General features: G+C 41.6%; 1 protein-coding gene across 1 annotated transcript; it reads right to left on the bottom strand.

The window, feature by feature from the left end:
• Nucleotides 1–2,957: 2,957 nt before the first annotated feature.
• Nucleotides 2,958–25,713, bottom strand: LOC111221203 (protein FAM102A-like). The gene is made up of 12 exons (XM_022744565.1): nt 25,601–25,713; nt 24,974–25,240; nt 12,479–12,599; nt 12,284–12,313; nt 10,317–10,433; nt 10,164–10,210; nt 9,603–9,763; nt 9,330–9,431; nt 7,989–8,202; nt 6,399–6,520; nt 6,251–6,317; nt 2,958–6,171 (listed from the first exon to the last, which is right to left on the bottom strand). The coding sequence occupies exons 2-12, from the start codon at nt 25,117–25,119 to the stop codon at nt 6,126–6,128; spliced, it is 1,173 nt and encodes a 390-aa protein (XP_022600286.1). The 5' UTR covers nt 25,120–25,240; nt 25,601–25,713; the 3' UTR covers nt 2,958–6,125.
• Between the last annotated feature and the right edge of the window lie 862 nt (nt 25,714–26,575).

Below are 26,575 nucleotides of genomic sequence, written 5' to 3'. Positions count from 1 at the left end.
AACCCACTCATGAGTCTGAATGTTAATAGCTGTGATCCTATCACAAGATGGTCTCTAGTCAAATATATTTATTTCCTAATTTCCTAATGTTCTTAAATTGCATCATAAAGATTCATTTATGACCTTGGAAACAGAAAAGAAAGTAACTCAAGGTCCTTACTTACTAACATTTCCAGCATTTTCAACAGTATGTCCCTGTCTTCTGCAGCAGAGGAGGACTGCTCTGTAAGCTCTGGAAAAGCCAGTAAGTGGACTTTGAGTTAAGTTGTTTGTTTGTTTGTTTGTTTGTTTGTTTGTTTGTTTGTTTGTTTGTTTGTTTGTTTGTTTGTCCGTCCTTCTCATTCTCATGGATGTGATATCTCAGTAACACCTTGATGGAATTTCTTCAAATTTGGGACAAACATTCAAGGATGGACTCAAGGATGAACTGATTAGATTGTGGTGGTCAAAGGTCAAGGTCAGTATGAATCAAAAGATGAAGTGATGATGATTCCAGGTTTCACCACTTTATTTGGTTTGTTTAATGCAAATCAAACTTTATTGCTCCTCAACACTGGTGTCGTTTACATACAGATAATATCAATAGAGCAGATCACTTGTTGATGTGACTCTTACATGTGTTTACCAGCAGTTACAGTTACAATGTGTTAAGAAAAGAACTCCATCATCAATTTTAAAAAGAAAAACAAATGTACCAAGAATTTAGATAGAACATTGTGTAACACAGTTGGTTTAACATATTAATGCTGTGTTTTATATGCATATATTTATTATTATTCTCATAATTTCACAAGTATTGGCCTTGTTTAGTTTGAATTTAATAAATTACAAAAGTCAGAATAAGTTTTATATTCTCTTTCAGTACCACAACCACTAATGCAGCATATTCCCAATGTAATTATTCAACAATTCACTTTAATTTAAAATAATCAAGAGAGAAAAATCCCATTCACCACATGCATAAAAAACATTCAGTTGTATAATAATGGAATAATATCACAGGCTACACATGGTCAAGTGCAAAGGAAAGAATAAGTAAAGAACAAATCACAGTTGCAAATGATTCACCAACATGGTTCCCTTTACTGTAATGACCACACCCTCCACTGTAAATAATAACTGTTTATACTTTCCCATCTCACCATAACACATTAGCTTAAACATACAATTCTGTACAAATCTGTAGACCAGCCTGCTGGTCTGGAAGTAAAAGGAAAACAGACTGGAGGGATAAATGTGCAACAAGGTTCTCTCCGTGGAACCCCATATGTTCCATATGGACAGGGACTGACCCCATGTACACAGATACAGAGAACTTAAGTGTCTGGGGCCAGTTGCACAAAACACCTTAAGTTAAGATTTCCCTTAAAGTATGAGTTAAGGTTTCCTCAAAATAAAAACAGTTACACAAAACAACCATACACCTTCTCCTTAAGCTTTCCTTAAAATGTTCACTTAAGTATATATATCTCTCTCTATATATAAAGAGAGAGATATATATATTGGTCTTATACTTAAGGCATCATTTAAAGTCAGTTACACAATTGCACAAAAGGCCTTAGCACCAAGCTAAGGGAAAAGACTAAATGCACCTCTGACTATCTTTACTGCAACAGGTCATAAATGAAGAAAATTAACACATCCCAAGAAGAGTGGGAGAACACAATGGACCCTTAACAATGAGGAACTGATTCTACATCACAGATCTGACCTGCAGTCAATGGTTGCTCTGCAGTTTCATGCTAAAAGTGATAACAGGTATCACAAGCTAATGGCAGCAATCAGCAGTCTCCATCAAAACAATAGAATTTTACTGCTCTAAAATCTCCTTTACTGCTGTAAATTACTTAACTTTTTTTCTTACTAAGGAAACCTTTTAAGAATTTCTGTGCAACACCTTTAAGTAACTCCTTCAGTTAAGGAGAAATAAAAGTATCATACTTAAGTAGAAAAATTAAGGTGTTTTGTGCAGCCAGCCCCTGGGGTTTTCTCTAGCGTGGGCAGAAATAGAAAACTCTGCTGTGGCTGGAGTCACATTAAGTTTCCCACAGTGTCCTGCACAGCATTAATGCAGCATGTAGCCAGTATTAACCAGGGATTAAAGGACTAGAGGAAAGATACACACACACACACAGTGGCATATTCACACATACAGTACAGCATCAACACAGACATTAACATACACATACTGCAGACCACAAACACTACAAACACACACTTGAGTCAGATGGGGGTGAGGATCTATTGTATACTGTCAGTCCTGGTACAACAGGAGCTTTGTGCTGCTGCAGCTGAGCGACTGACCTCAGTCAACCCCCACCTACAGTGTCACAGTCAGCTCTGTGCACTGGGACAAGGACAGTTTACAGTGTTCACAGGCCACTCCACTGTGATATGAAAAATAGTTTTTAATCCACTGTGAGTTACAGTCAACACCATATTGCAGCAACCTTTGAAAGCAGAAACTGCCGACAACTACAAAGTGCATGAAGCTCTGTCTGAAGTAAAGTACATTAATGAACCTGTAGGTCCATTAACTGACTTAAATTGATATATTGAGACTATTTGGTCCAGCAGCAGTCAGCTGATTATCAGTCACTGATCCATATGCCAATCATATCTTCCAAACAGGTAAATCAACAATAAAGTCAATCTTAAAGCTGCACACATCATTTTTCAAATAATAACAATGGATCAAACGACCATGTGTAATGTGAAGTTGGTCGATGGCAGTGACAAACCCACACAGAATTATCACTAGACTCTGCATTGTTACACTTTTCATCTCTCAGACCGTCTCTCAGGCTCTGAAAGCTCCAATAAACCCACTGTACCTGCACAGCCCGAGTAACATAAAGTCAGAGACCAGCTGGGCCGATTGCTCAAAACGCCTTAAGTTAAGATTTTTTTTTTTTTGTCCAAGTTAAGGTTTCCTTAAAATAAAAAAGTAACATGAAACACCTTTAAGTTAAGGTTTCCTTAAAATCACTTCATAAGGAATCACTTAAAGTCAGTTAACCCGTTGCATAGACAACCTTAGCGACCAAAGTAAGGCAAAAAACTAAAGGTACCTCTGACTCTATCTTAACTGTAACATGAGTTTACAGGAATAAATTAATAAAACGAAACAGATCCCAAGGGTCAGTTGCACAAAACACCTAAAGTTAAGATTTTCCTTAAAGTCTGACTTAAGGTTTCCTTAAAATGTTCACAAGTATTTAAGATTACTTAAAACGCTATCTCAACTGCAACATGACCATGTTTCTGGCAATAAATGAAGAAAATGAACCCTTTAAGAAATTCTGTGCAACTCCTTCAACCAAGGAGAGAGCAAACCTCAAGTGTCATGATTAAGTAGAAAACTTAATGTGTATTGTACAATCAGACCCAGGAGTATATTGTATATATGTATCACAAGCGCTATCGCCAGCACACAAACTGTCTCCATGGAAACAGTAAAATTTGATCACTGTAAAATCTTTCACTTCATTTTTACTTAACTAAGCACACCTTTTGAGATATTCTGTGCAACACCCTCAACTCACTCAGCTAAGGTGAAATTAAACCTTTAAGTGTCATACTTTTGTAGAAAACTTAAGGTGTTTTGTGCAACAAGCCCCAGATATTTCCCTCATGACCTGGTGGAGACCAAACATAGAGCTAAAAGAGAGGGAAGACCTTGACTGAGATTGATAAGTGATAATATATTTTCAGCTTGCTTTCTGCAAAAATCAGATAAGGAACTTTTCAACAAGTAAAAATGTTTTTAAGGACAAACCATTCATATAATAAATGTGCATATAGAGTTGTGACATGAACTTGAGCACATTCGACCAAAGCTTGAAAAAGGTGAATAACATTTAGAATTCAGGCAAGTGAGCACATCACAACAAACTCACATTCTTGATAAGTCGATAAGAGCATTCAGATTCAGATTCAAAGAGTAAGGACTTAGTAAGTACAAGGAGTGGACGGTTCCATACGGCCAGCCATATGAACATAGGATGCTGTCTCCTAAGAGCATTTTGTCTGATAAAAAGAGCAATGGCATGAAATGCTGAAAAGAATAAAGACATTTTAAAAAAGAACATGTCAGATGTCATTTTAGAAAACTGTACCATCTCCGTTTCATTTTAGTGGTTTCTAACAATCCTCCCCACAGAGTACACATGTGCAAAATATAGAAGTACATACTGTACACAGGCATCAAATAGCATTAAAATATCATAAAAGCTTGTGTTTCAGTTCCAGTCTGCCCTCAGTCAGAGCCTCTGATGGCTCTGGTGCTGCAGCTGCTGAGTCCTCGTCAACTTGTAAAGTCAGAAAATTATCACCACACATTCACCAGCTGCTTGACTTGTGAGGTCGTCAGTCAGTGGTTAAACCAGAAAGTGAGCCAGAGCAGTGAACAGGCTGTCACATGAGTTTATATGGAGATGAACCTTAAACACTGTTTCCAGTTGTCCATCGAGAGGACTCATGGTCTGACTTTACCACAGGTGTTACTGACTTGTCAGGTGATCAGGTACCACTTCCTGGTGATAAACTCGGAAACGTTCGACTTTCAGAGTTGACAAGGTGCTCCTGAACGCAGCATTATTTCAGTGTTGGACTACACTTCTCACACTGTGGTGGTTTTCAGGGTATTGTTCAAGTAATTTCTGGTTCTAATTCTTGGCACTGGTCAAAGAGTCACTGGGTGTGTTTCAGAGTGGTCCTCTTTTCAGTCTGTAGAGAATCCCAGTACAGGGAACAGGATCACAGCAGAGGTCACTAACCTGTCACAGTATGGTTGCTAATCAGCACAGCTTCATCAAACTGACTAATTACTGACTTTATTAGCTGCAGCTGTCTGTCTTCTGAAAATCTGTTTTTTTTGTCATATTTGATGTTCAGCTGATGAGTAGACTGTCACTTGGCAACACAATACTCACGGCAGACATTTTGGACATTAGGAAAAGCTCAGGAATATTAACAAATTCGTGTCCTGATAAACTGGGACATTGACAGTGAAGCAAGCATTCATTCATTCATTCACTCATTCATTCAGTAGTAATAACGCTTATCCTTTTAGGGTCACAGGGGGGCTGGAGCCAATCCCAGCTGACATTGGGCGAGGGCGCAGTACACCTAGGCAGGTCACCAGTTTATCACAGGGCTGACAGATAGAGACAAACAAACATTCACACTCAAATTCACACCAACAGGAAAGAGTCACCAGTTAACCTGCATGTGTTTGGACTGTGGGAGGAAGCTGGAGAAAACCCACACAGACTCAGGGAGAACATGTGAACTCCACACAGAACCCGGGCGATGGTGCTAACCACTGCACCACCATGAAACTGTTGCAACTGAATGGAATTCAGACATGATTCATTTTATAATTTATACCTGTGATTTTCCTACTGTGACATGTATACATGTCGGCTCTGAAACTGACCTGCTGCCTTGTGAAGTGCTGTAGTGTCACCTCCAGTCAGGGACGACAGTGAACAAAGATTTTTACAAGTGATTCTCCAGATGTTCCAGGAGCCACTGACTCAACCCACTGATCCAGGATCAGGTCTGACACACACCCAGTGTAAAGAAATGATTATTGGAGTACTGTAAATTCTCAAATAGAATCTGGTAATTAAATTACAGCCCAGAAGAAAAGGAGAACCTGGTGTTTCTCCTTTTAAAAGAATAACTAATCTCTAGTCTATTAGTGTTTAGTTTGCATCAGGCACCTAACTAACGACTGCTAACACTGCTAATGCTGGTTAGTATTGTTGAAATACAGCATCACAGCTGCATAACACAGTGGTGAAGGGACAACAGTCCACATATTAATGAAAAGGAATTAATTCAGTATTTGTAGACACCTTGGTATCAGCAGCTAGCCTGATGCTAACACTAATGCTAACTGCTCTTTCTTCGTCTGAGGTAAAAAAAAAAAGCCCAGTCTACTATTTGAGAAAATACAGTAGCTGTGTTAAACACACTTTCAACCACCTGCTTAAATAAAGCAGAAAGGCTCAATATCTGTATCATAGTAGTCTTATATCGAGCTGTGCGCACATGCACACAGACGATCAGAGAGTCGTTAACACGCTGATGTGGCTGGAGATGAGTTCATGTGTCTGTCAGTGAGACTCGATGACGACTGGCTCAAACACACCAGGTGTTCCTCTGAGAAAACACAAACACACCATCATTTAGACAAAGTACTGCTGGTAAAGAGAGACGGTACAGTAGATGTGTACTGTACCTGTTGGCCAGAGTCCCACTGAGGGCAGTGGTCCCATCTTTACTAACAAACAGTCTCAAGTTGCTGTCTGAAGGAAGAAGAAGAGAGCGTTAAGGTTGTGATACACGAAGGTTCTGCCGAAACTAAAGAAAGTGAAACTCTGTCCGACCTTCCTTGTTGCTGCTGTCAGAGAAGTTCTGGCTCTGGACGATCTTCTCCACGATGTCGTCTGCATCGATGCGAGTGTCGTCCACACAGCTGGGCTGCCTCTGCACGGTGTCCTTCTTCCTCCTGTTGTCGGGTGAGAAAAAGACCAACTGAGAGAAGATTCAGACCTGAAACACGGCAACACTCTGCAGGAGCAAAAGGCAGATAAAGGCTCTGCTTCATACAACAATCATATTACAGTCTGGTTATATAGAGTTTTCTGAGTGCCAACAAATCCCATGAAAAGAAACTGGTGAAACCTTAACTTGAGGTCATCCACATCCCACATTTGACATGTAAAAGCTGTTGATGCTATATTGTTATATTTTGTTTTTATCTTTTTTAACCTTAATAACTATGGCCTTAATACTCCACCACAGTAAATAGAGTCTGGTGACTTCACTGCATAAATCTGCCCAACCCAACCTGAGCAGAGGCCTGACCAGCCACAGTAATTAAAAACACCTGTGAGGCTGTGCAGGGTCTTTAGTAGATCAAAAAGCAGGTGTTACTGATGACATTAACGATGGCTAAGTTCCATTAAGTATCACACATCAGATCCCTGGACCAATCAAAACCTTCTCATTTAATAGCTGACATGTATGTGAATGGTTAATGAGGTGACTGGCTCTGCCTGGAGTCAACAGGAGAGGTTCACGCAGGAGTGTGTCCATTTACTGAGTCAGTTAAATGCTTATCTATCAGTCTTGTTCTGAATTTAGATTTCATGACATTCATGTTCACATACATTCATTCATTATTTGCCTTTGCTAACCAGTCAAGCTGCAGTTTACATCCATGTCTATCCAGACTCATATAATATGTGGTGCAGACTTTGAAGGATTTCAATGAAGGGTGTTAAGTGTATTTTGTCATAATTAGCAGATGAATTCTTGAGTAATGCAAGATGCAAATATGATGTAAAACAGGGTCAACAGAATTCATTGACACCTAGGTTCAATAAGCTCAAGCAGCAACCATCTGCAGTTCCTTAAAATGACCACTAGAGGTGGTCAATCCCCATAGACTCCCATGTTAAGTTATGTGCAGAAATAAATATGTTTATAGTCTGGTCCTAAAAACAGTTTTAGTCTCTAAAGCTAATTTCCTCCTTCATGACAACTGTTATCAAGGCTTAACGTTGTGTATAATTGAGGGCGTGGCTGCTTTGAGTGACAGGTGGGTGCCGTCACAGTTGGCTAGTTGCTCAGTGTCCAGCAACTACCTGTCTGCTCAGTGTCACCCCAGCTCACTCAGTCAGTGATGGTGATCTCTCTGTGTGTGTTGTTGGTTCTTCTGGAGGATTTTTCATGTAAATATCAGACAGGTAATTTGACCTGTTGTTGACTGACTAACTGAACATGAGGAAGTCTGTGTTCCTGTTTTTAGAGGTGAGTCAAATTCTACTATTATTTTATCTATATGTTAGCATTAATTAGCAGGTATCGGTGTCTGCGCTCACCATACCTGGCTTGTTAACTTAGCTCATTAATTGGCTAATTTGCCAACCAATGTATTAGCCCTGGGTTAACTCAGGTGTGTCTGTATGTACCTGGAGGACCTGTTGGACATGAGGGCTGCTGCAGAGGGTGGAGGAGGCCTCTCTGGTTTGGTAGGAGTTGCTTGTCTGTGATGCTCGGTGGGGGTGGAGGGATGCGGCTGAGCAGGGTGGGCGACCCCGCAGGAGGTGCTGCTGCTGGAGGAGGCGTTTCTATGGTGACTGAGGTCAGTCAGGCTGGAGCAGCGAGAGTGACCTGTGCTGTAGCCTGGAGGAGGAGAGGAGAGGTTAACAAGGAAAGTAGATGAGCAAAATATCTTATGATGTGCAGCAGAGGTAACTGTCATTTTGGCCAAAATTTTCAAACCAAAAAAGAGAATACAGTAGGTCATGTGTCATGTATGGACATGCCTGGATTAACTTGCTATGGGTAGAGGTTGTAGAAACCAGCCTCTGACTGACTGCAGGATGTCTGCTGATACTGAGTGGAGTCCCTGTCAGTTTGTCTTGTGTCACTGATGGACAGTGTCACTGTTTTACCTTCATCTGTCCACAGCACTTGTTTCCAAAATGACTCTGGCTGATCCAGATGTTGGAGGTGCTTTGATATCGGCTGAGCCTCTCTTCTGATTGGCTGACTGTTTTCTGAGTGATCCAATAGAAATATAGCAGATTTCAGGAAAACACTCAGAGAAACCAAATCCTGCAAGGTTGGATGGTGGGTCCAGGTGGGCGGGGCTTGGGGTGTGGCTGAGGTTAGTGACTGTTTTGTTGTGACATCACAAAGTTCCAGAAGTCCTGACGGCTGGTTTTAAGGCTCAGTTTCTGAATACAGGCTGTGTGCATTTCTCTGTGGACTGAGGCTTTGATACTTTCACAGTATTAATATAGAACCTAGACCTGATCTATAATCAAACAACACATGGACATCTACCTTTAGACTATATGGGACCTGTAACATTTGAAGAAAAGTTCATTTCAGTGCCTGTTTGCTGCAAGAGTTTCTTTCACATGGTTGTATCATCAATCAGGACACATCCTTCTCATGTTGGGTCATGGTGCTCGTGCTCATGGTACAAATTTTCAATTTAATTACCACAAATTAGGTAACACTAGGCTTGGGCTAATATCCGATAATAGCAAGAAACATCGTCCGAGCCAATGTAACACACAGTAACACTACAGCACTCAGGGCTCCTGGGTTTCTGGGGCCCTAGGCCTGTTGCTCACTTTTCCCAGTTGGTAGTCCACCCTTGGATGATGCGCAGCACCACCACTTGATTACATTCACCCCAGGTCAAATATTGTCCTACTGCTCTCACAGCACCTCCCTGGTCTCAGCAGGAGGAAGTCAAATGTCTGATGGGAGCAGGAGTAAGTGAACGGCGCTCTGACCTGATATCTTGCTGTGCTGGCTGGCATAGCTGGAGCTGCGGAAGTGACCGGTGTGAAAGACCTCCTCTGGACTGGAGACACTCTCTCCCTCCTCAGGCAGCCCTGTAGTCAGGACACACACAGCCAACACACTGACACCTGACTCATGGACATGGGTCAACACCAACAACCTCAACACATATTAAATAAATACATGTCATCAAATATGATATGATCAGCCTGTAATCATTTCAGGGCAGCTGGTTTCAGAGAATAATGAAGCTGAGTCATTACCTGAGCTTCGTACCGATGACTGTCGGGGTTTGAAGGTGCGGGCTCCCTCCACGATGCCCCCCAGTGGCTGCAGTGTGGCATCAGTGCTCTCTCCCTTACAGTCCAGCTGCAGGGTGGGGTCCTGGTCCCCCGTGGAGACAGATTTGGCTGTGCAGGGGGGCCTGGAGGTCAAAACAAAAGGCAGAAAATATAATGGGTATTTCAAAAAGTTAGCTTTTTCAGAGGCAGAAAGTTACAGAGTTACAAATATACAAGAAATATAAACATGGAGCTCGACTTGTAGTTCTACGCTAACATTATACTTCCTGTTTATATTCACCTGAACCCCAGAATTATGGGAACCTTATTTCCAAAACTTACATAACAATAACAACAGCAACAAAATCCAACAACATGAACTTGTTTTGTGTTGCGCTGTCATTATTTTTTTTAAAACTTTTCTAAAGTTCAGAAAGTCTCATCAACATTCTGCTCTATCCACTCATACACTGATAATTGTGTTCAGAGTCTATGGACACAGACAATGGTAGGGTGGTGATGGGAGCAGACAGAGGAACTCACGTTTTAAAGCAGGGATCCCCAGACAGAAGAGTCATGTCAATTGTTACCTATAAAAAAACAGATGTGTTAATAAACCTTAGTGCTGATTAGTCCAGTGTGTGTGTGTGTGTGTGTGTGTGTGTGTGTGTGTGTGTGTGTGTGTGTGTGTCCTGCCTTGAGGATGGAGTTGTCCTGTCGAGTGTTTTTGGTGTCGTAACCCTCCAGGATGCAGCAGCGAACTGTGGAGCCTGATCCAGCAAACTCTGCAATATTGAGATCAGCAAAACCTAACTGGAGACAGACGAGGAGACAGATGAGGAGACAGACGAGGAGCCGGACGAGGAGACGGACAAGGAGACAGACGAGGAGACGGACAAGGAGACGGACAAGTATACAAACAATGAGATTTTTTTCTTTTCAAGATCTTATTCGTCCACTGTGAACCACATCAGTAACTGACACTGGACCAGTCCCATGGCGTGAGGAAGTGAATGAAGTCAATGACCTACTTTAACCTCCTCATTCATGATGTCTGCACTGTTTCCCTCCTGAGGGGCCACAGCTTGTGTTTAGCTCTACCTCATTTCCATTAATGTTCCTATAAACATATTTCATGCAAATTCTTCCATCCGAGCCTCTAGTCAATCTGAAAATGTCATTAAACTCTTTGCTGGGAAGGTTGTTATTTTTTTCTTTCTGATTCTTAGTCCCACCTACTACGCTCTGATTGCCTGGAAACAGCCATCACTGAGGACATCAGCATCTCAGTGATTCAGAGGTCTGGAACCTGACTACACAAAACTCTTCTTCTTCTTCTTCTGTCCACCATTCATGTTGTTGACTGTAATGAATGCTGCAGCCTGTAGGGGTCACTAGCTTTAGCTTCAGACTCAATTTGGTTAATCATAAACTCACATTGAATCAACATAAAGCAAACTCACAGATTTATCTAATGAGTTCCTTTCCACTGGTCAAAATGGAACAATCAGCATTCACACCCGGGTAAAATGACTGCAGCAGTCAAAGGTATTTATCAGTTCTCTGATCAGCTCTGATCAGCAGTGATGTAAGCAAACCTGTCACCTGTCCAGCACAACGCTGTTACACCAGAAACACCACAGCTTCACTCGCTCAGAGATAAAAGAGTGAGGTGCAGCCCTGACATAGGTTTCAAAAACACACAATCACGGGGCGTCGTGTGGCGTAGTGGTCTAAGCAGGCGCCCCATGTGTAGAGGCTACAGTCCTCGCTGCAATTGGCCCCGGCTCAAGTCCCGCATCGGACGGCCTTTGCTGCATGTCATTCCCCCTCTCTCTGCCTCCCCATTTCCTGTCTCTCTCTACTGCACTATCAAATAAAGGCATAAAAAGCCCAAAAAAATATACTTTAAAAAAAAAAAACACACAATCACCGACCAAAGCGAGGCTCTGACACAGTAGCACCACCCTGGAGATGAGAGTCTGCACAGCAGCTAGCAGCTAGCTCTCTCCCCTCGTGTCTGTGTGTGTGTGCTCTGTAAGTGCATGTGATGACATCACTCCCTGCACTTGTGTGTGTGTCCTCTCTGGCAAACTCGTCTGGTAGTGTGAAAGGTGTTAATCACCTTTCTTCAGCAGGTTCATCTGTCATAAAAAACCTGCTTATACCTGATAACCTGGTGTAAAAAGGGAAACAGTCACTGCTTTGATTAATGGTTCCTATCTTGATGTTTTGATAATAGAAGACAGTACAGAAACTGACATGAGCCAACACACAGCAGACCACCTGCAGGAACCATGTGAATCACCTGAGAAGGTAAATGATCCCTGTGATCAGCTGAGACTTGACAATATGCCAACTATTTGTCATAGCTGCAAACAGCTGATACTTTAAACTACAGGTGCTTGAAGTTGAGCTGTACACTGCGCGCACACACACACACACACACACACACACACACACATACTGCAGTAAACACAGTGTGATCCTGATCCTCGTGATGTTGACATGGTTGGAGTTTAACAGGTTTTACCATCACTGACACTGTAAAACTCTGGTGTACAGATGAAGCAGCTCTTTATGAGCTCACACCGAGCTGGTTAAACATTACTGTTGATATATTTAAAGCAGCTGCTCATCACATCATCAGAGAAGAAACTCACCTTTGAGAAGGTTTTTCCTCCTTTGAGCTCCTGGAAAAACAGAAAGAGGCAAACTGTAACAAACACACATCACAGTATATGGAGAACATGTAGCCTGAGGACAAACCAGGTTTACACTGACTGTACATTACTCTCATCTTTACATTCAGAACCCAGAGAAGCACGGAGAGGTGGCTGCTGGGATTTGTAGTTCACCTTGCGTACAGAGATCCTGCAGATGCAGGGGTCCAACACACCGGTGATCGGGTTAGCGCTCATTTTACACACAAAGGAGAACTTCTTCCTCCATCGAACGCAGTTCTGCTGCACCTCCTCCCTGCACACACACACACACACACACACACACACACAGGTTGATGTGATGTATACAGGTGTAAACAAAGAGCTCAACATCCCCTCTGACACTATAATGATAATAATAATCCTTGGCATGTTCCAGGGGGGCTGTCTAGCTCAAGGCCACCTGCAGCCTGAGCCCCCTCCTCTTCCATTCATGGGGCCCCTGGTCCATCCTTTGCTGAAGGATGGACCAGGTTGACAGACTGCATCACATTTCTTTATAAAAGACAACATGAATCTGAGGTATAATCTGATCCAGAGGAAGACAAACAAGGTGGACAGCTCACGGCCTCAATACTTGACAAAGTGAGTCATGGGTCTTGTGATGAGCCTGAAACCTGATGCCCAAGAGACAAATGGAAATAAATCTGCCTGATAGGAGGAGGAAATAACCTTACAGCGGATGTGTTCACATGTAGATCACATGTATTTGAATGTTATTAAACATAGGAAATAATATTCATCATAGGGAGAATCAATAGAGAAGGATCAGCTGTCTCTCCGGCCTCTTATTAGAAAACATGAAGTCTGTGAGGTTGAGGGTCCAGATGATCTCATCCTGGGATGTGACACATAAGACCGAGCTCAGGGGTTTTCCACTGAGTGTGCAGATTGAAAACAGATTTGGTGTTTATCTGCATGTAGTTTGGTGTAGGACATCTCTGTCTCTGTCTCTGTCTCTGTCTCTGTCTCTGTCTCTGACTCTGTCTCTGTCTCTGTCTCTGTCTCTGACACGCAAATGATTTTAGTGGAGCACTGAGAGGATCTGATAAAATACTGTACATTAAGCTGAAGATGGAGACAGACAGTTCGTATTAAGATTCTATATTTCATGACGAGGCTGAACCGGGAATGAACTCTTCCCTGGAGGAGAAAGTGCAGGGGTTTATTACTGTCTGCGCATCAGATGGCATTAAGTCACATTGATTCTATATGCTATAAGCAGTGGGAGATCTGGATGAAGGAGGTTTCTTTGGAAGAAACTTGATTAGCATAAAATTGGTTCAGGAAACATCTTGAAATACTCAGTGAACCACTGCACAAACTCCTCAATAACAAACAACTGGTTCAGTATACATGTGGCTGAGATGTCATTTGAACATTTTTTTTATTCATCATGAAAACTTCAGTACATGTTGTTGAAATGTTTATCCAGATCTGCGCAATAAACAATCACAGGTTACAAGGTTTCATTTTCATTCAGGGAAGTGAAGTTCAGGAGAAAATTTTTGAAAAGAACCTTTTTGAGATTTTCTTGTGAAACAAACAAACTGAGGTCCACAATTAAAACCAAGTCATTATCCGCCTTGTCTTCCTGTTAGACTGTGGCCCTTTGTCATTGTGACATAGGAGACTTTCAGATTCATGTTCCTCACAGTTTTATTAAGACATGACATTTACAGATCGTCACAATGCCCGTGTGATATTTGGCACCTGGTGGCAGAGGGAGTGGTGGCACTGCTGCAGAAGAGCAACTTCTCTCAGTCACTTCATCATTCATGGATTTTAACATTTGCAGCGTTATGACGTTGATGCTTTAATTAATAAACATAGCGATTGTTTCTCACATGAATCCTCTAATAAATATTTTCATAAACATCGTCATTTAAAACATTAGATGACGAGACATTAGGTCGGGACTCTAAGTCCTGTTACAGCAGCTTCTACCACAGTTAGAGACCTCAGAGCCTCATCTACACAGTGCTGCAGGATGATGTATTTCTGTAGTCCAACTCGCCGTTAGCATCCCCCTGGTTCCCTCCACTAACAGTCAATGGGATTTTAACATTGTCTCTTGGATTATTAGAGAAAATAAACAACAGTTAATGATCCTGACAGGTTTAGTTCAGCAGGATCATCTTCACTAATGAACTCCACTTCATGATGTTTGAAGCCTCAATACAATCGGCAGAAGTAAAAAGCTAATGTTTGGCTATAAACCAACTACACCACGGTCACATGACTTCAACACCACGGTCACATGACTTCAGCCTCACCACCACTAAACTTCAGCTTGTAGTTTGATTCAGCTCTGACCTCTTCTTCCAAAGCCTTTCCTCTGACGGAGTTAGAGACAGTTTGTATAAACACCAGGCTGTAAAGGTGGACTGGAGAGTAGATCAGTTTTCATGTTCAACGTGATGATGTTTATACTCCTCCCGAGCAAAACCCTCTGCAGTCTCATTTAGACACTTGTTAACAACCGAGACGTAAGGGCTTAAAGAAATCAGGACTGGGGTATTTACTGACTGATTTTATGTCGTAGAATAAAATATGAAAATGTCTTGAGCTTGTTTTGACACAGACCTTGTTTCAGCCATCTAACCAAAAACACATTCAATAAAGCCATTGACCTTAGGCAACAGCAGGAGCTAAAATGTCCAGGTTTTAGGACTCATTCTGTCACAGCTGAGGGACAACAGAGTTCAACCTCACTGACCTTTCATCTCCAAGGAGCAGAAAAAGTGTTTTGCACGTTGTTGAAAAAAATCACCTGCATCAACATGATACGCTGAGAAGAATCTATGTTATGCTCAAGCTGAGCCGGGAGGGCAAGGGTTATCTCTTGATTTATCGGTCAGTCTTCATTCCGACCCTCACGGGGGGGTGCTGGGCTCAGCTTTAGAGATAGGGTGAGGAGCTCTGACATCTGGAGGGAGCTCGGAGTAGAGCTGCTGTTCCTTCATGTTGAAAGGAGCCAGATGAGGTGGTTCGGCATCTGGTTAGGGTCCTCCTACAGGTGCCCTCCTTTGAAGGTCTTCTAGGTTTGTCCATCTGGTAGGAGACCTCGACGTAGACGCCGAGGGACGTCTGGACTTTTCTTGACCTGCTGCCACCGTAACCTGACCTCAGATAAGTGGTGGATGGAATGTAAAGGATGTGGAGGTGGTTCTTACCTACAGGTTATCTAGATGGGGAAACTGACAAGTAGCATTCCTTCCTTTAACGGCACAACAACTACAACTACACAACTTTCCATGTAGAAGACGCTGAACCTGACAATGCTCCATGACTGTGAAGCGGAGTGGAGGCGGGAAACAGCCTGGAGCTCAGGCCAAAAGGAGAGTGTGATCTTTGTTTGTGGAATCTGGTGTCCCTCCCTCTGTCTACAAACTGCTTTTTTCTCACTAAGCTGATGACTAATGAGTAAAGGTACAGTAAAGGTGAGCTGTTCCAGCTGAGACCACAGCAGTATCGTCAGGACACTAACACTAAAGCTGTCAATGTGGTTCACTAACCTCTCTACACATCACACACTCAGACCATCAGTGTGCTGGGCTTGTCCTGACTTGGCTCTTAAACTCTGATGTTATCTGCAACAGCTCATTTCAGAGGAAACGCTATGAACCGTCCAGCTCTCTGCACACAGCTCTGCTGCCTCACTGATCACAGATAGTCCCACATGGTGGTTCTGTGGAATGAGATGTCACAACGTAGGAAGACATGCACACCTGCCCACAGCATGGTTTCCTTTACTAGCAACTTTTATTGATTTATTTCCTCATGTACAAGCACAGATACACAATGTCACTAAAATATTAGAATGCTGTAATTTTGAGAGATTCATTGTGTGAAGGTAATGAAAATAATATGGCCGCAAACAACACTGACAGAGATCCCGGAGATTACACAAAGCAGAAATCCTCATGCTAACCATCAGACTACTAATTCTGTAGGCTAACCCTGGATTTTGATATAACAGGTTCCAGATTAGTTATAAATTTTCATAAAATTCATCCAGATTACTTAATACAAAAATTTGTGGCTAATGAATAAATATGAAAATGATTTCCATTTATTATTATTATTTTATATTAATTGGTCCATCAACTCTTTATCGCTAGTTAAAGTTCCTCTCCAGACATGTACTAAACTCTGTAAAAATCCTCTGCAATTTTGTTTAACATTGTTTTCCTTCATAAAAAGTGGAAAAACAAAATCAAAAATAGACTAGCAGAGAAATCAGAATGGTTAGCGTAGTTAGCATCTTTTATGTTGTTTGTTAGCTTGTAACTGGCAGTGGCTGACACATTGTTAGTGGTTGTGCTAATGCTAACTTTCTCCCTCTGTACTGACAAGGTTTCAGGTTTATTTAGCCCCACCCCCCCGTCCCCACAAGTTGACAGGATTGGTTCCTTAGGTTTGTGACATATCAAACCCTGGCTGTCTGAATTGGTGTTTATGAGACTGTTGTTGGTTCACTGCAGTTTAAGGTGGAAACACTCAGTCATGGTGTTGATGATTATTTCACTCATCATATGTCTTGTTTTATATAAAAACATCATATGGATGTTAACAAGGGTAAACACTTGATTTTCATCAGAGGGTCTTTAAGTTGATTATTTACGGTGCAGATCAAAACGACCCTCAAGCCACCAGCAATTGTCGCAGTTCTCTCAACGGGCGGTCCGCCACTGGATGTGGCCTTTAAATTCTAACACAGCAAGAGACTAAGAACACAAGGACTTAAAAAATAAAACAGGCATTAACATGTCTCTCAGCTTCCCCGCTCTATATGCAAATAAACATACCCATAATTCCTGTTAAGGACCAGTCAATCTGACTATGACAGACAGAGACAGAGAGAGAGGGGCAAGGTCAATTAATCAATGTCCTGTTAGTATTGTCAATGTTAATAAACCACAGTAAATATTTTCAGTTGATGATGAAACTGGCGGGACTGTGTGGGTGTGGCAAACACCCCCAACTGCAGTCACTTTTTGATTCAAATGTTGCTTCACTCTGATTGGTGCACAGAGGTACATGCCATCATACCTTTATCCACCTAAGCCCCGCCCATTTCAAACCAGAGAGAAAGACAAAAGAGCAAGAGAAGAAAAGCAGAAATCTGTCATGTGGAAAAAAAACTGAGGCAGATGATGTTTGGATCTGATCACTGATCACTTCACCTCTGAGTCAACTGCATTTTAAAGACTAAAAAAACACTAAAGATAAAGTGTGTTCATGCTTTCCATCTCTGGATATCTCATTATTGTTATAATAAGCAACATCATTTTCACAGCTGTGACTATGCAACCATCATGGTGTGTAATATAAATCTGACTTTATGTCCTCAGTGATGAGGCAGGCATCCTCCAGCACTAACTTTATCAGAGGAGCTAAACTCTTACCTGAACAGCTCTGACAACAACACACCTGAGAGAAACACAAACGGTCAGACAGGTTCTGCTGCTTCTTCTCTTACAGCCCAACCTACCTCAACAAACACACCATTGTACGACAGGTAGACACAAGCAACGCTTTCTTTCTGGAGGGTCACCGCCTCCAAGGGGCTGTTCATAATGAGTCTGACTTACTGATCAACACATGCTTTTTAATTCATTCAGATTGTTAGCTGATTATGGAAACTGCACAGAAAGTAAGAGAAAGACTGAAAAGCTATTTCTTTGTGAACAACATGTTGGACTGATAAATGACAACCAGAACAGGAGCAAGACCCCAAACCCCCTAAACCCCCTCACCAGATCTATAATCAATACAGATCAATAAGACTGTTTACTGCGCTGGGAATTTCCCTCCATTAGACACTAATCATCATCCATCCATTATCCATACCTCTTATCCTTATAGAGTCACAGGGGCCTGGAGCAAATCCCAGCTGACATTGGACCCTAATCATCAAATATGTTGATTGATCATTTTATACATTTTATGGGCTTTTCTGTGCATTTCCACCAGGGATGTCACGAGAACCAATACTCGATGCCAACATGAAATTGTGACAGGGTTGCCAAACCGGGGACCAGTTGCTAAGGGCTCAGTTTGCCCATATGGTATGCGCCATAACCACTCGGCCCAGAGTCCTGCTGGCTCCCACCTCAGTCTCTCTCTGCCTGAATTCACGGTGGGGTTGTGGGTCGTGGGGTCATGGGGTTGTGGGGTCGTGGATGTGGATGCGCACAGCAGTTGCTAGGTAATAAGGTAAATTTTTGTATTTCTGCTACCAGTCAAATAAAAGTATAGGCATGGCCATTGGCCAGTCGTCACAGTTGTACCCATTTTCATACGTTTACAGGATTGGACATAACCAGGAAGAAAACAGAAAAGTAGTGGAAGGTGACAGTTGACATCTGTTGTAGCAACACTCCACACACAATGTTCAAAATGGCTAGTGTTAGCTTGTTTAGGCTACTGTTAGTTTGTTTAGGCTAACCTTTGCTTGTTTGGGCTAATGTTAGCTTGTTTAGGCTAACATTTGCTTGTTTGGGCTAATGTTTGCTTGTTTAGGCTAACATTTGCTTGTTTGGGCTAATGTTAGCTTGTTTAGGCTAACATTTGCATGTTTAGCCTGATGTTAGTTTGTTGGTATCGAGCATCGTGGAATTTCAATGGTATTGGTGCAGACTACCAAAAACATGACAGCTGCACCTCTACTTATACATCATGTTCATAATGAGGAAACAATAATTAAAATGGTCGATTACAGTCCGTACTCTGAGGCACGATCCAAATCAAAACTAAATGAATGGATGAATTAATACATTCCTCCTTCATCATTTAATTAACTTTTTCCTTTGTCTCCATCAACTAACTCGCCTTCATTATATTTTACTGGAGAAACATGTGACCAAATCCATGTCACTGATCAGGATTTAAAAAGTGCTTTCAATATTTGCTGCCATTTAGAAGAGACATGAAGCTGTTCATGAGCCTGTTGTCAAAGCCGTTCTCTGTAGAGAGAACAGGATGTGGAGTTAGAGCTTATTGAAATGTAAAGTGATGATTGTCTGAAGTCTCCACCAGCAGCTCCCACTGTGAGATCTACAGGGGACTGGACCACTCCGCATTTCCACGACAAAAGGATGCTCGGTTCATTTGGCTCTACATAGAGTCGTGGGATATGACCCCACTGAGGTAGACTGAGGTCCAAGATGACTGACAGTCACTTCTGTGATCTATGTCCATGAGTCTCCACTTCAAGACTTAGACTCGACCTGACAGTTCTTCAGTTCTCCAGCATCAGTGTTTACAGCTGACATTGCTGACCACTGTACCTGTAAGCAAACATCATCCCGTCCCTGCAGGAGTGTATGTAATTTGGTGCATGCAACAGTTACTCCACTCTCTTCCACACCTGCTTTGTCTACAAATAAGTTAAAGAAAAATGTCCAGTTAACTGCTCCGAGCATCTGCAGCCACTGTCTCCATGAGTCACTCACTACTGACTGAAGCAAACAGTGACCTGCTTTCACAAGAGTCAAATTTCTATCCAAATGTAGGACAACTTGTAAGAATCTATTATGTATGAATATTAGGACGTGGGCTCATCAAGACAAACAGCTGATGGAGCTTATCCTCCCGTCGCTGCCATTATACAACTGCAGAAGAAGAAGAAACAACGAGATGAGGTCATTAAAAGAAAACATGGTGGAAATCTGACATTTCCGTTTGTTTCATGTATGAATGTGAGGAAGGTTCCAGCTTCCTCATCATCTCGGAGCTGTGTGTGTTTTCATGTTTTCACTTGAAGCTTGATCACTGCACTTTGTTTTGGTTTTATCAATACATCAACTTTTCCACCTCAGCCAAGAATTAAAACTTTTTATGCCTCTGCGCCGGCGACAGTCAAAGCTGGAGGCATATTGTTTTCAGATTGTCCGTCCGTCCGTCCCATTCTCTTGGACACTGATATCTCAGTAACACCTTGACGGAACTTCTTTAAATTTAGCACCAACGTTCATGAAATGATTGGATTTTAGTGGTCAGAGGTCAAAGGTCAGTGTGACCTCACAAAACACTTTTTAGTCATTACTCAAGACTTCACAGCAATTATGACAAAATGTCACACAAATGGTTCATATCTTCTCTGACTCTGGATAAACAGGATGTAACCTGAAACTAGTCTGAGTGCAGGAGGCAGACGACCATGAGGAGGTGATTCTAGTTTCAATATGTGAAGTTTTTGTTTTTTATTTCCAGTGTGTCCACTCATGTCTTATTTAATGCACAGATAGTAAATATGCATGACAGCAGGTGGATGGATACACACCTGAGTGAAATGTTATTTCAGTGTGATTATCAGACTCAGGCCTAATCTCAGTGAACACATCTGAGATGAAGTCAAACAGAGCAGCAGCAGGAAGGAACATTTACCTACAGCGCTCAAACACAACTGATAAAACACGTCGGCTTTAACTGCAGCAGCAAACAGAGGTTCTGATTCTTCTGAGCACTCTCTGAGAACATGTTGTGAAAGAGGAGTTGCTTCATGGTCAATGACTGCATCTGCACTCGTCTGCTCACACACACTGTAGGACACACTCACCGCTGTTCAGGTGGATATTAATGTGTGTGCTGGAGTGCTGCTACAAATGTGTGTGAGTTATAAACCCTCTCCTCCTATTGGTCACTCTGCCTTTTTTTTTTTTTTCTGGTGAAAGAATCTGAAGAATGAGACAGAGATGCAAATGAGCCTGACACACACACACTCACACAAGCAGATACATGCTGACAGACACACACACACACACACGCAAGCAGACACATGCTGACACACACACACACACACACACGCAAGCAGACACATGCAGACAAACACAGATTAGCAATCAAAATCTCCTAACCCAGCGATCCCAAACCTTGGGAGCAGCACCATGGACCGGTTTTCGAAAGGCAAATTTCTCACAGACCCGTTGTCAGGGTGTCAGGGTGTCAGGGTTTAGCAATTGTTGTATTTTACCGATTAAAATAAATAAATAAATGAGCAATTTGTCCTTTCTGTAGCAAATATGCCACAGCCAGGTTCTGGTCCATGGCCCGGTGGTTGGGGACCACTGTCCTAAACCCAACCATTAATCAAACAACAGCTGGTGCACACATGTCGTCTGGTCTCTATGTGTGTTTTTCAGTAACTGGTCATGTTAGCAGGTGTCTGTCTGAGGTGGTAAATGGACTAAATGGAATGGACTGTATTTATAAAGAGCTTTCCTCATCTTAACAACCACTTAAAGCTTTACACTATCCGCCACATTCACACACACATTCTTACAGTGCTTGCTATATACATCTATATGCATCTCTATCACACACATCATACACCGATGGTACATCAGGGGCAAAGTGGGGTTCATTCTCTTGTGCAACTTTGACATGTGGACTGGAGGAGCTGGGGATCGAACCACCGACCCTCTGATTAGTGGACGACCCGCTCTCCCTCTCAAGCCAAAGCTGAGAGGTAGAGCGGCCTTAAATGTGGGAGTGAGACTGAGAGTGACGTATTTGGCAGCTCTCAGATAAACATGTCTGTAACTGTGTGAAGGTGATTGTCAAGCAAATATGAACAGTTTACATGAGCATGTGACACATGGTGGTGTGTAACTATAACTCGAGACAGTCGCCCAATGAGATCACAGCAGCCTCAACAGCCAACCCATGAACACTTTAATAATTAAATGAATAAGTACAGCCAAGGCTGACGGGGATGTCAGTAGTTTTGTAGATATTTCATCATAAAATAAAGTATTAGAAAAATTACAATTTGTACCTGGTTCTAAGGCTGAGGAAGCCCAGGTTACAGTTCATCCTGTATCGAATGTCATGACGATCCATCCAATAGTTGTTAAAATATTTTATAAAAAAACTACTAATGTCTCATGGTTTCATCATGTTTGGACCATAATGACATTTACATTTCCTCATCTGGCAGCAGCTTTTATCTAAAGAGACTTACAGTGAGGTTCACCACTGAAGCTTCAGAGCAGTAGAGACCTTGGTGTAAGAACTAAGCACTACATCTGTTTAATTAGTGAAGGAGATCAGGTGAAGTCCACAGTAGGAGCTAGTCAGACATGTGGGGCTGTTAGAGGTGTTAGAGGTGTTAGAGAGGAGGTGCTCTGTGAAGAGAGGAGTCTTCAACAGATGCTTGAAGATAGAGGGATGCTCTGCTCTGATAGACTTTGGTAGCTTGTTCCTGATTCACACAAAATCATTGTGCAGGACAGTGACAGAGTTTTATGAGCATCTTGAAGAGATTTACAGTTTTTACAGTTCTGAAAACAGGACAGAGGAACCTGAGCAACCCGCAGACAGAGGTGTGTAACCTCCATCCTTCATCCACTCTGAATTCTGATCCATATTGTTTTACAGCACATGTGATTCATGAACAACAATCAGGATAAGTAACTACATTTGATCCTTTTTCCACATGGCTGTGAAGGTTTTCTCTCACGTCTGATATCAGACCAATTAAAGTCGTGACAAAGACTATTCTCAGGGATTAAACATCAATACGACATTTCTAACTGTAACCTCATACAACAGCTCTGTAAAATATATAAAGTCTGATCTTTCCTTTGGTGTAGACACTGAACAGTAAAAGCAGAAAACAGATTATCTCCAGTCACAGCAGACAGGAGAGCAGACCAGACTGCTCACACTTCCCTTTTCTACAACAGTACTGCAACTACCAACAGAGTGGAGTTCTCTTCAGTTCAAAAGCCAAAGCAAACCAACCCACTGTCCCACCACAGCCCAACATGGTGACTGGTAACTGTTAACTAATTCAATTATTTCTTGTCTCATCTGTGTTATTCTATCACATGTTACAAAATTAAAGGGATACCTCGATCAAATGGTTCTACCTCTTTTCAATCTATTGGCAGCGTAAGAGAACATATCGAAAGAAAGAAACAATGGCAAGGACCAAGCTAAGCTACATCGCTAACTCCCTGATTAACTATGTACCTCCGAGAACACTGAGGTCATCCACTTCTGCTTAACTGAAGGTTCCCAGCAACAGCCGTAGGAAAACCGGACGCAGCCTTCGTCAGCTACGGCCCAAAGCTGTAGAGCACGCTACCTATAGATATCAGAGAGGCCAGCTCACTGACTACTTTTTAAAAGAAAGCTCAAAACTCATTTCTTCACTTTAGCCTTTGACTAGCTCTGAAATTTTGCACTTTGTGCCACATTTATGCTCAGCACTTCTTTTAAATGTCTGCCTTTTTAATAATGATTTGATCTCATTTTACATTAATGTTTTTCATCTTGGATCAATGCTTTTAAACAGGTTTTATGTTCATTTTCTGTCTTTTCTTTTCATGGGAAGCACTTGGTGCAGGTCATTTCTTTGTTGTAAAGCACTTTGTGTTACATTTCTTGTATGAAAGGTGTTATACAACTACAGTGTGTTATAATTATTATTAGTTATTGGCTAAAATAAGAATGAAAATGAGGTACAATCCTGTCCTACATGTGTTCTGGCAGGAGTAATCAGCCCCATAATGTAGGTTCATTAGTGAGTGTGATGTGATTCATTCTCAGCGTTAGTAACAGCCATGCTGTTGTTCTGAGACGTGACAACTGTATCGCTGAGCAATAAAGACATTTTTTTACCTTGAGAGAGCCTGACTAGCAGTTTCCCCCTGCTTCCAGTCTTTATGCTAAGCTAAGATAACAACAGTCTGACTCCAGCTCCACACAGACACGAGACTGATTATTGATCTTCTAATCTAAAGTTTTGGAAAGAAATCAAACTAATGTATTTCCTTCAGTGTCGAGCGATTCTTGAACTGGCATCAGAGTTAAGGTAGTATTGAGCAGTAATCTGAACAAAAACATTTAATGTCTCTGAAAGATGATTTCCTAACTGTGCAGAGGACAAAGAACAAACAAGTTAACATAAAATCTTAAACATTATTGTCTTCCTTAAATGAGTTAGGACTAGAAGGTTATGACTTGTCGTGGCACTTCCCCTCAGCTTACTCACACAGTGAGGTTTATACACTGATGGATGGAGGATGGCGACCATCAAACTTTTGATCTTCTAATTGCTGATGATTAAAGGGTTAGTTCACCCAGTCTTCAGAGAATAAAAGGTATTTTCTCACTTAGTGATGAAGAGACTCTTGCTGGGACTGTGACATTGCCAGTTTGAATCCGAGCAGCAAAGTGAATGATTTCTTCTCCCGACACCTCAACCGTTTTGTCCGGGAGCCTTTGAGCAAAGCACATACCCTCAACACACTCCCACAGAGCAGCTACAGGTGGCTGTGTTAACTGGGAAGCTCCAGGGTGGAGCTGGGGCAACTTTCCCAAGAGACACGAGGGTAAAATAACACACAGTGTGCTAAAGGCTGAACTGCAAGAGCTGCACTTTCAGACCAGTTTTACAGCTGTCACCATCCACTGCACTCAGTCCCTTATTTAAGACAGAACACTATCAACAAACAGGTGAATCATCTGCAGCAGAGTGACTCTATATAATCTGTCTCTGTAGAAAACATTAAAGAAAGACACTTAACATCAGTGAAGTCAAACACAGAGTGTGGACAGCATGAAACTGAGGTTTTAGTGGGTTTCAACGCGGAAGTGACGAGTTGCTCTAAATACCTGGATGACGTCACAGCGAAGTCTCCACCATCTATCAGCCGGATCTTACAGAATAGCACCCCGTTGACAAACGGCACCGCCGTGAGCTCCTCTAGTGTGAAATACACTTGAAACTTGAACTTCTTCTTTTTCATTAAAAAAGTCATTGTCCTCTGTCACTGGAGCAGCAATGAATGAAACCAGAAAACTCCCAATAAATAGGCTGTGATTGGTTTTAAAAATCCCTCTTTGTCTTCAGGTGAATCATTTCTGAAGAGCTGTTTAGACCTGGAACAGACAGAAAAGAAAAGACTGTTATACAACAATATGAACTGGGCTTTATTTGCCTCTGCATGTTGAGGTTTGTGCAGCAGTGACAGCTGTGGACTCATGTGCTCCGTTTATGTTTAATAGCCCACATTACATTATAAATACATGACAAACCTCAGACATGTTAGTTATGAGTCCTGGTTGATGACTTCTGTATTTTCAAACACTTAAACACATTATCTTTAAACTCCCCTGGTCTCCTCTCTGACATTACTGGACTCTCCCGGTGCAGACAGCTGCCACGCAAACAACGAAAGCACTCGGCGAGTTTAACCATCGAGCCTTCGTCCTACAAACACTAAATCACCAAAACCTCACCTCACGGGCCCGCTGCTCCTCAGACTGGGTCAAACGGTTCAGCTGTGAGCCGCTGCAGAGAACTGGAGTCCGGCTACTGGACAGTTTCTCAGTTTCGATGCATCTTTACCAACTTTTCCCTCTTCACTGAAGTTCATCGACAGTTACAGCGGCTCCCTGAACGTCTCACTTCATGGGGCCGAGTTAGGGACCGTCCACAAAGTCTGAGCAGAGGTGAATCAGGAAGAGGATCAGGGACAGGCACCAGGAAAGGAAAATATCCCATATGTGCAAATGTAATACATGTCTATATATTGAATTTTCATATATATACAAATAAAGTAAGATCATATATGTGCATAAAAATATAATACATGAAAATGACATATGGAACCTATTACAAATTAGAACATTTTTATACATTAACGTATATGTCTAGCTCATACAAATATGTATGTTTATGTATGTATGCTTATATTGTCACATGAAGCCATCTCCGTGTGTGCTTATTTTGTTTTAGTGAGTCGTAGCCCTCCTCCTCACAGACTGCTCTTTTATTTTTGAACTTTTTGTATCATGTTTTGGGTTTGTTGGAATACAAGAGCAGCCATAACATGTATATTTACATCACAAAACCCATCAATATATAATGATATATGTAAATATAAAAGATAGACGTGTATGTTTACAATTAATAAGAAAAACATATATAAACATATAAAATTTTAAAAATTAAAAAAAAAAACATAAAATTATGTTGTAATAAACCTGCATACATACAGTATATGTATATATATATATGTTAATATTAATATATAATGTTGCAGTTGTATCATGTTAGAACTGTATATAAATCCATAATATAGATATTTTTAATAAATGTACATATAAATGAATTTTACTATGGGTATTTCATACGTTATAAGGCATATATGGAAACATCACTCTTGATACAGGGACATATATGTCATACTGTATATAACATTTCTGTAAAGT

Source organism: Seriola dumerili, unplaced genomic scaffold (assembly GCF_002260705.1).
Source record: "Seriola dumerili isolate Sdu_G_001 unplaced genomic scaffold, Sdu_1.0 BDQW01000081.1, whole genome shotgun sequence".
NCBI lineage: Eukaryota > Metazoa > Chordata > Actinopteri > Carangiformes > Carangidae > Seriola > Seriola dumerili.
Note: the sequence above shows the minus strand (reverse complement) of the source record. Positions and strands in the feature narration are given on the sequence as shown.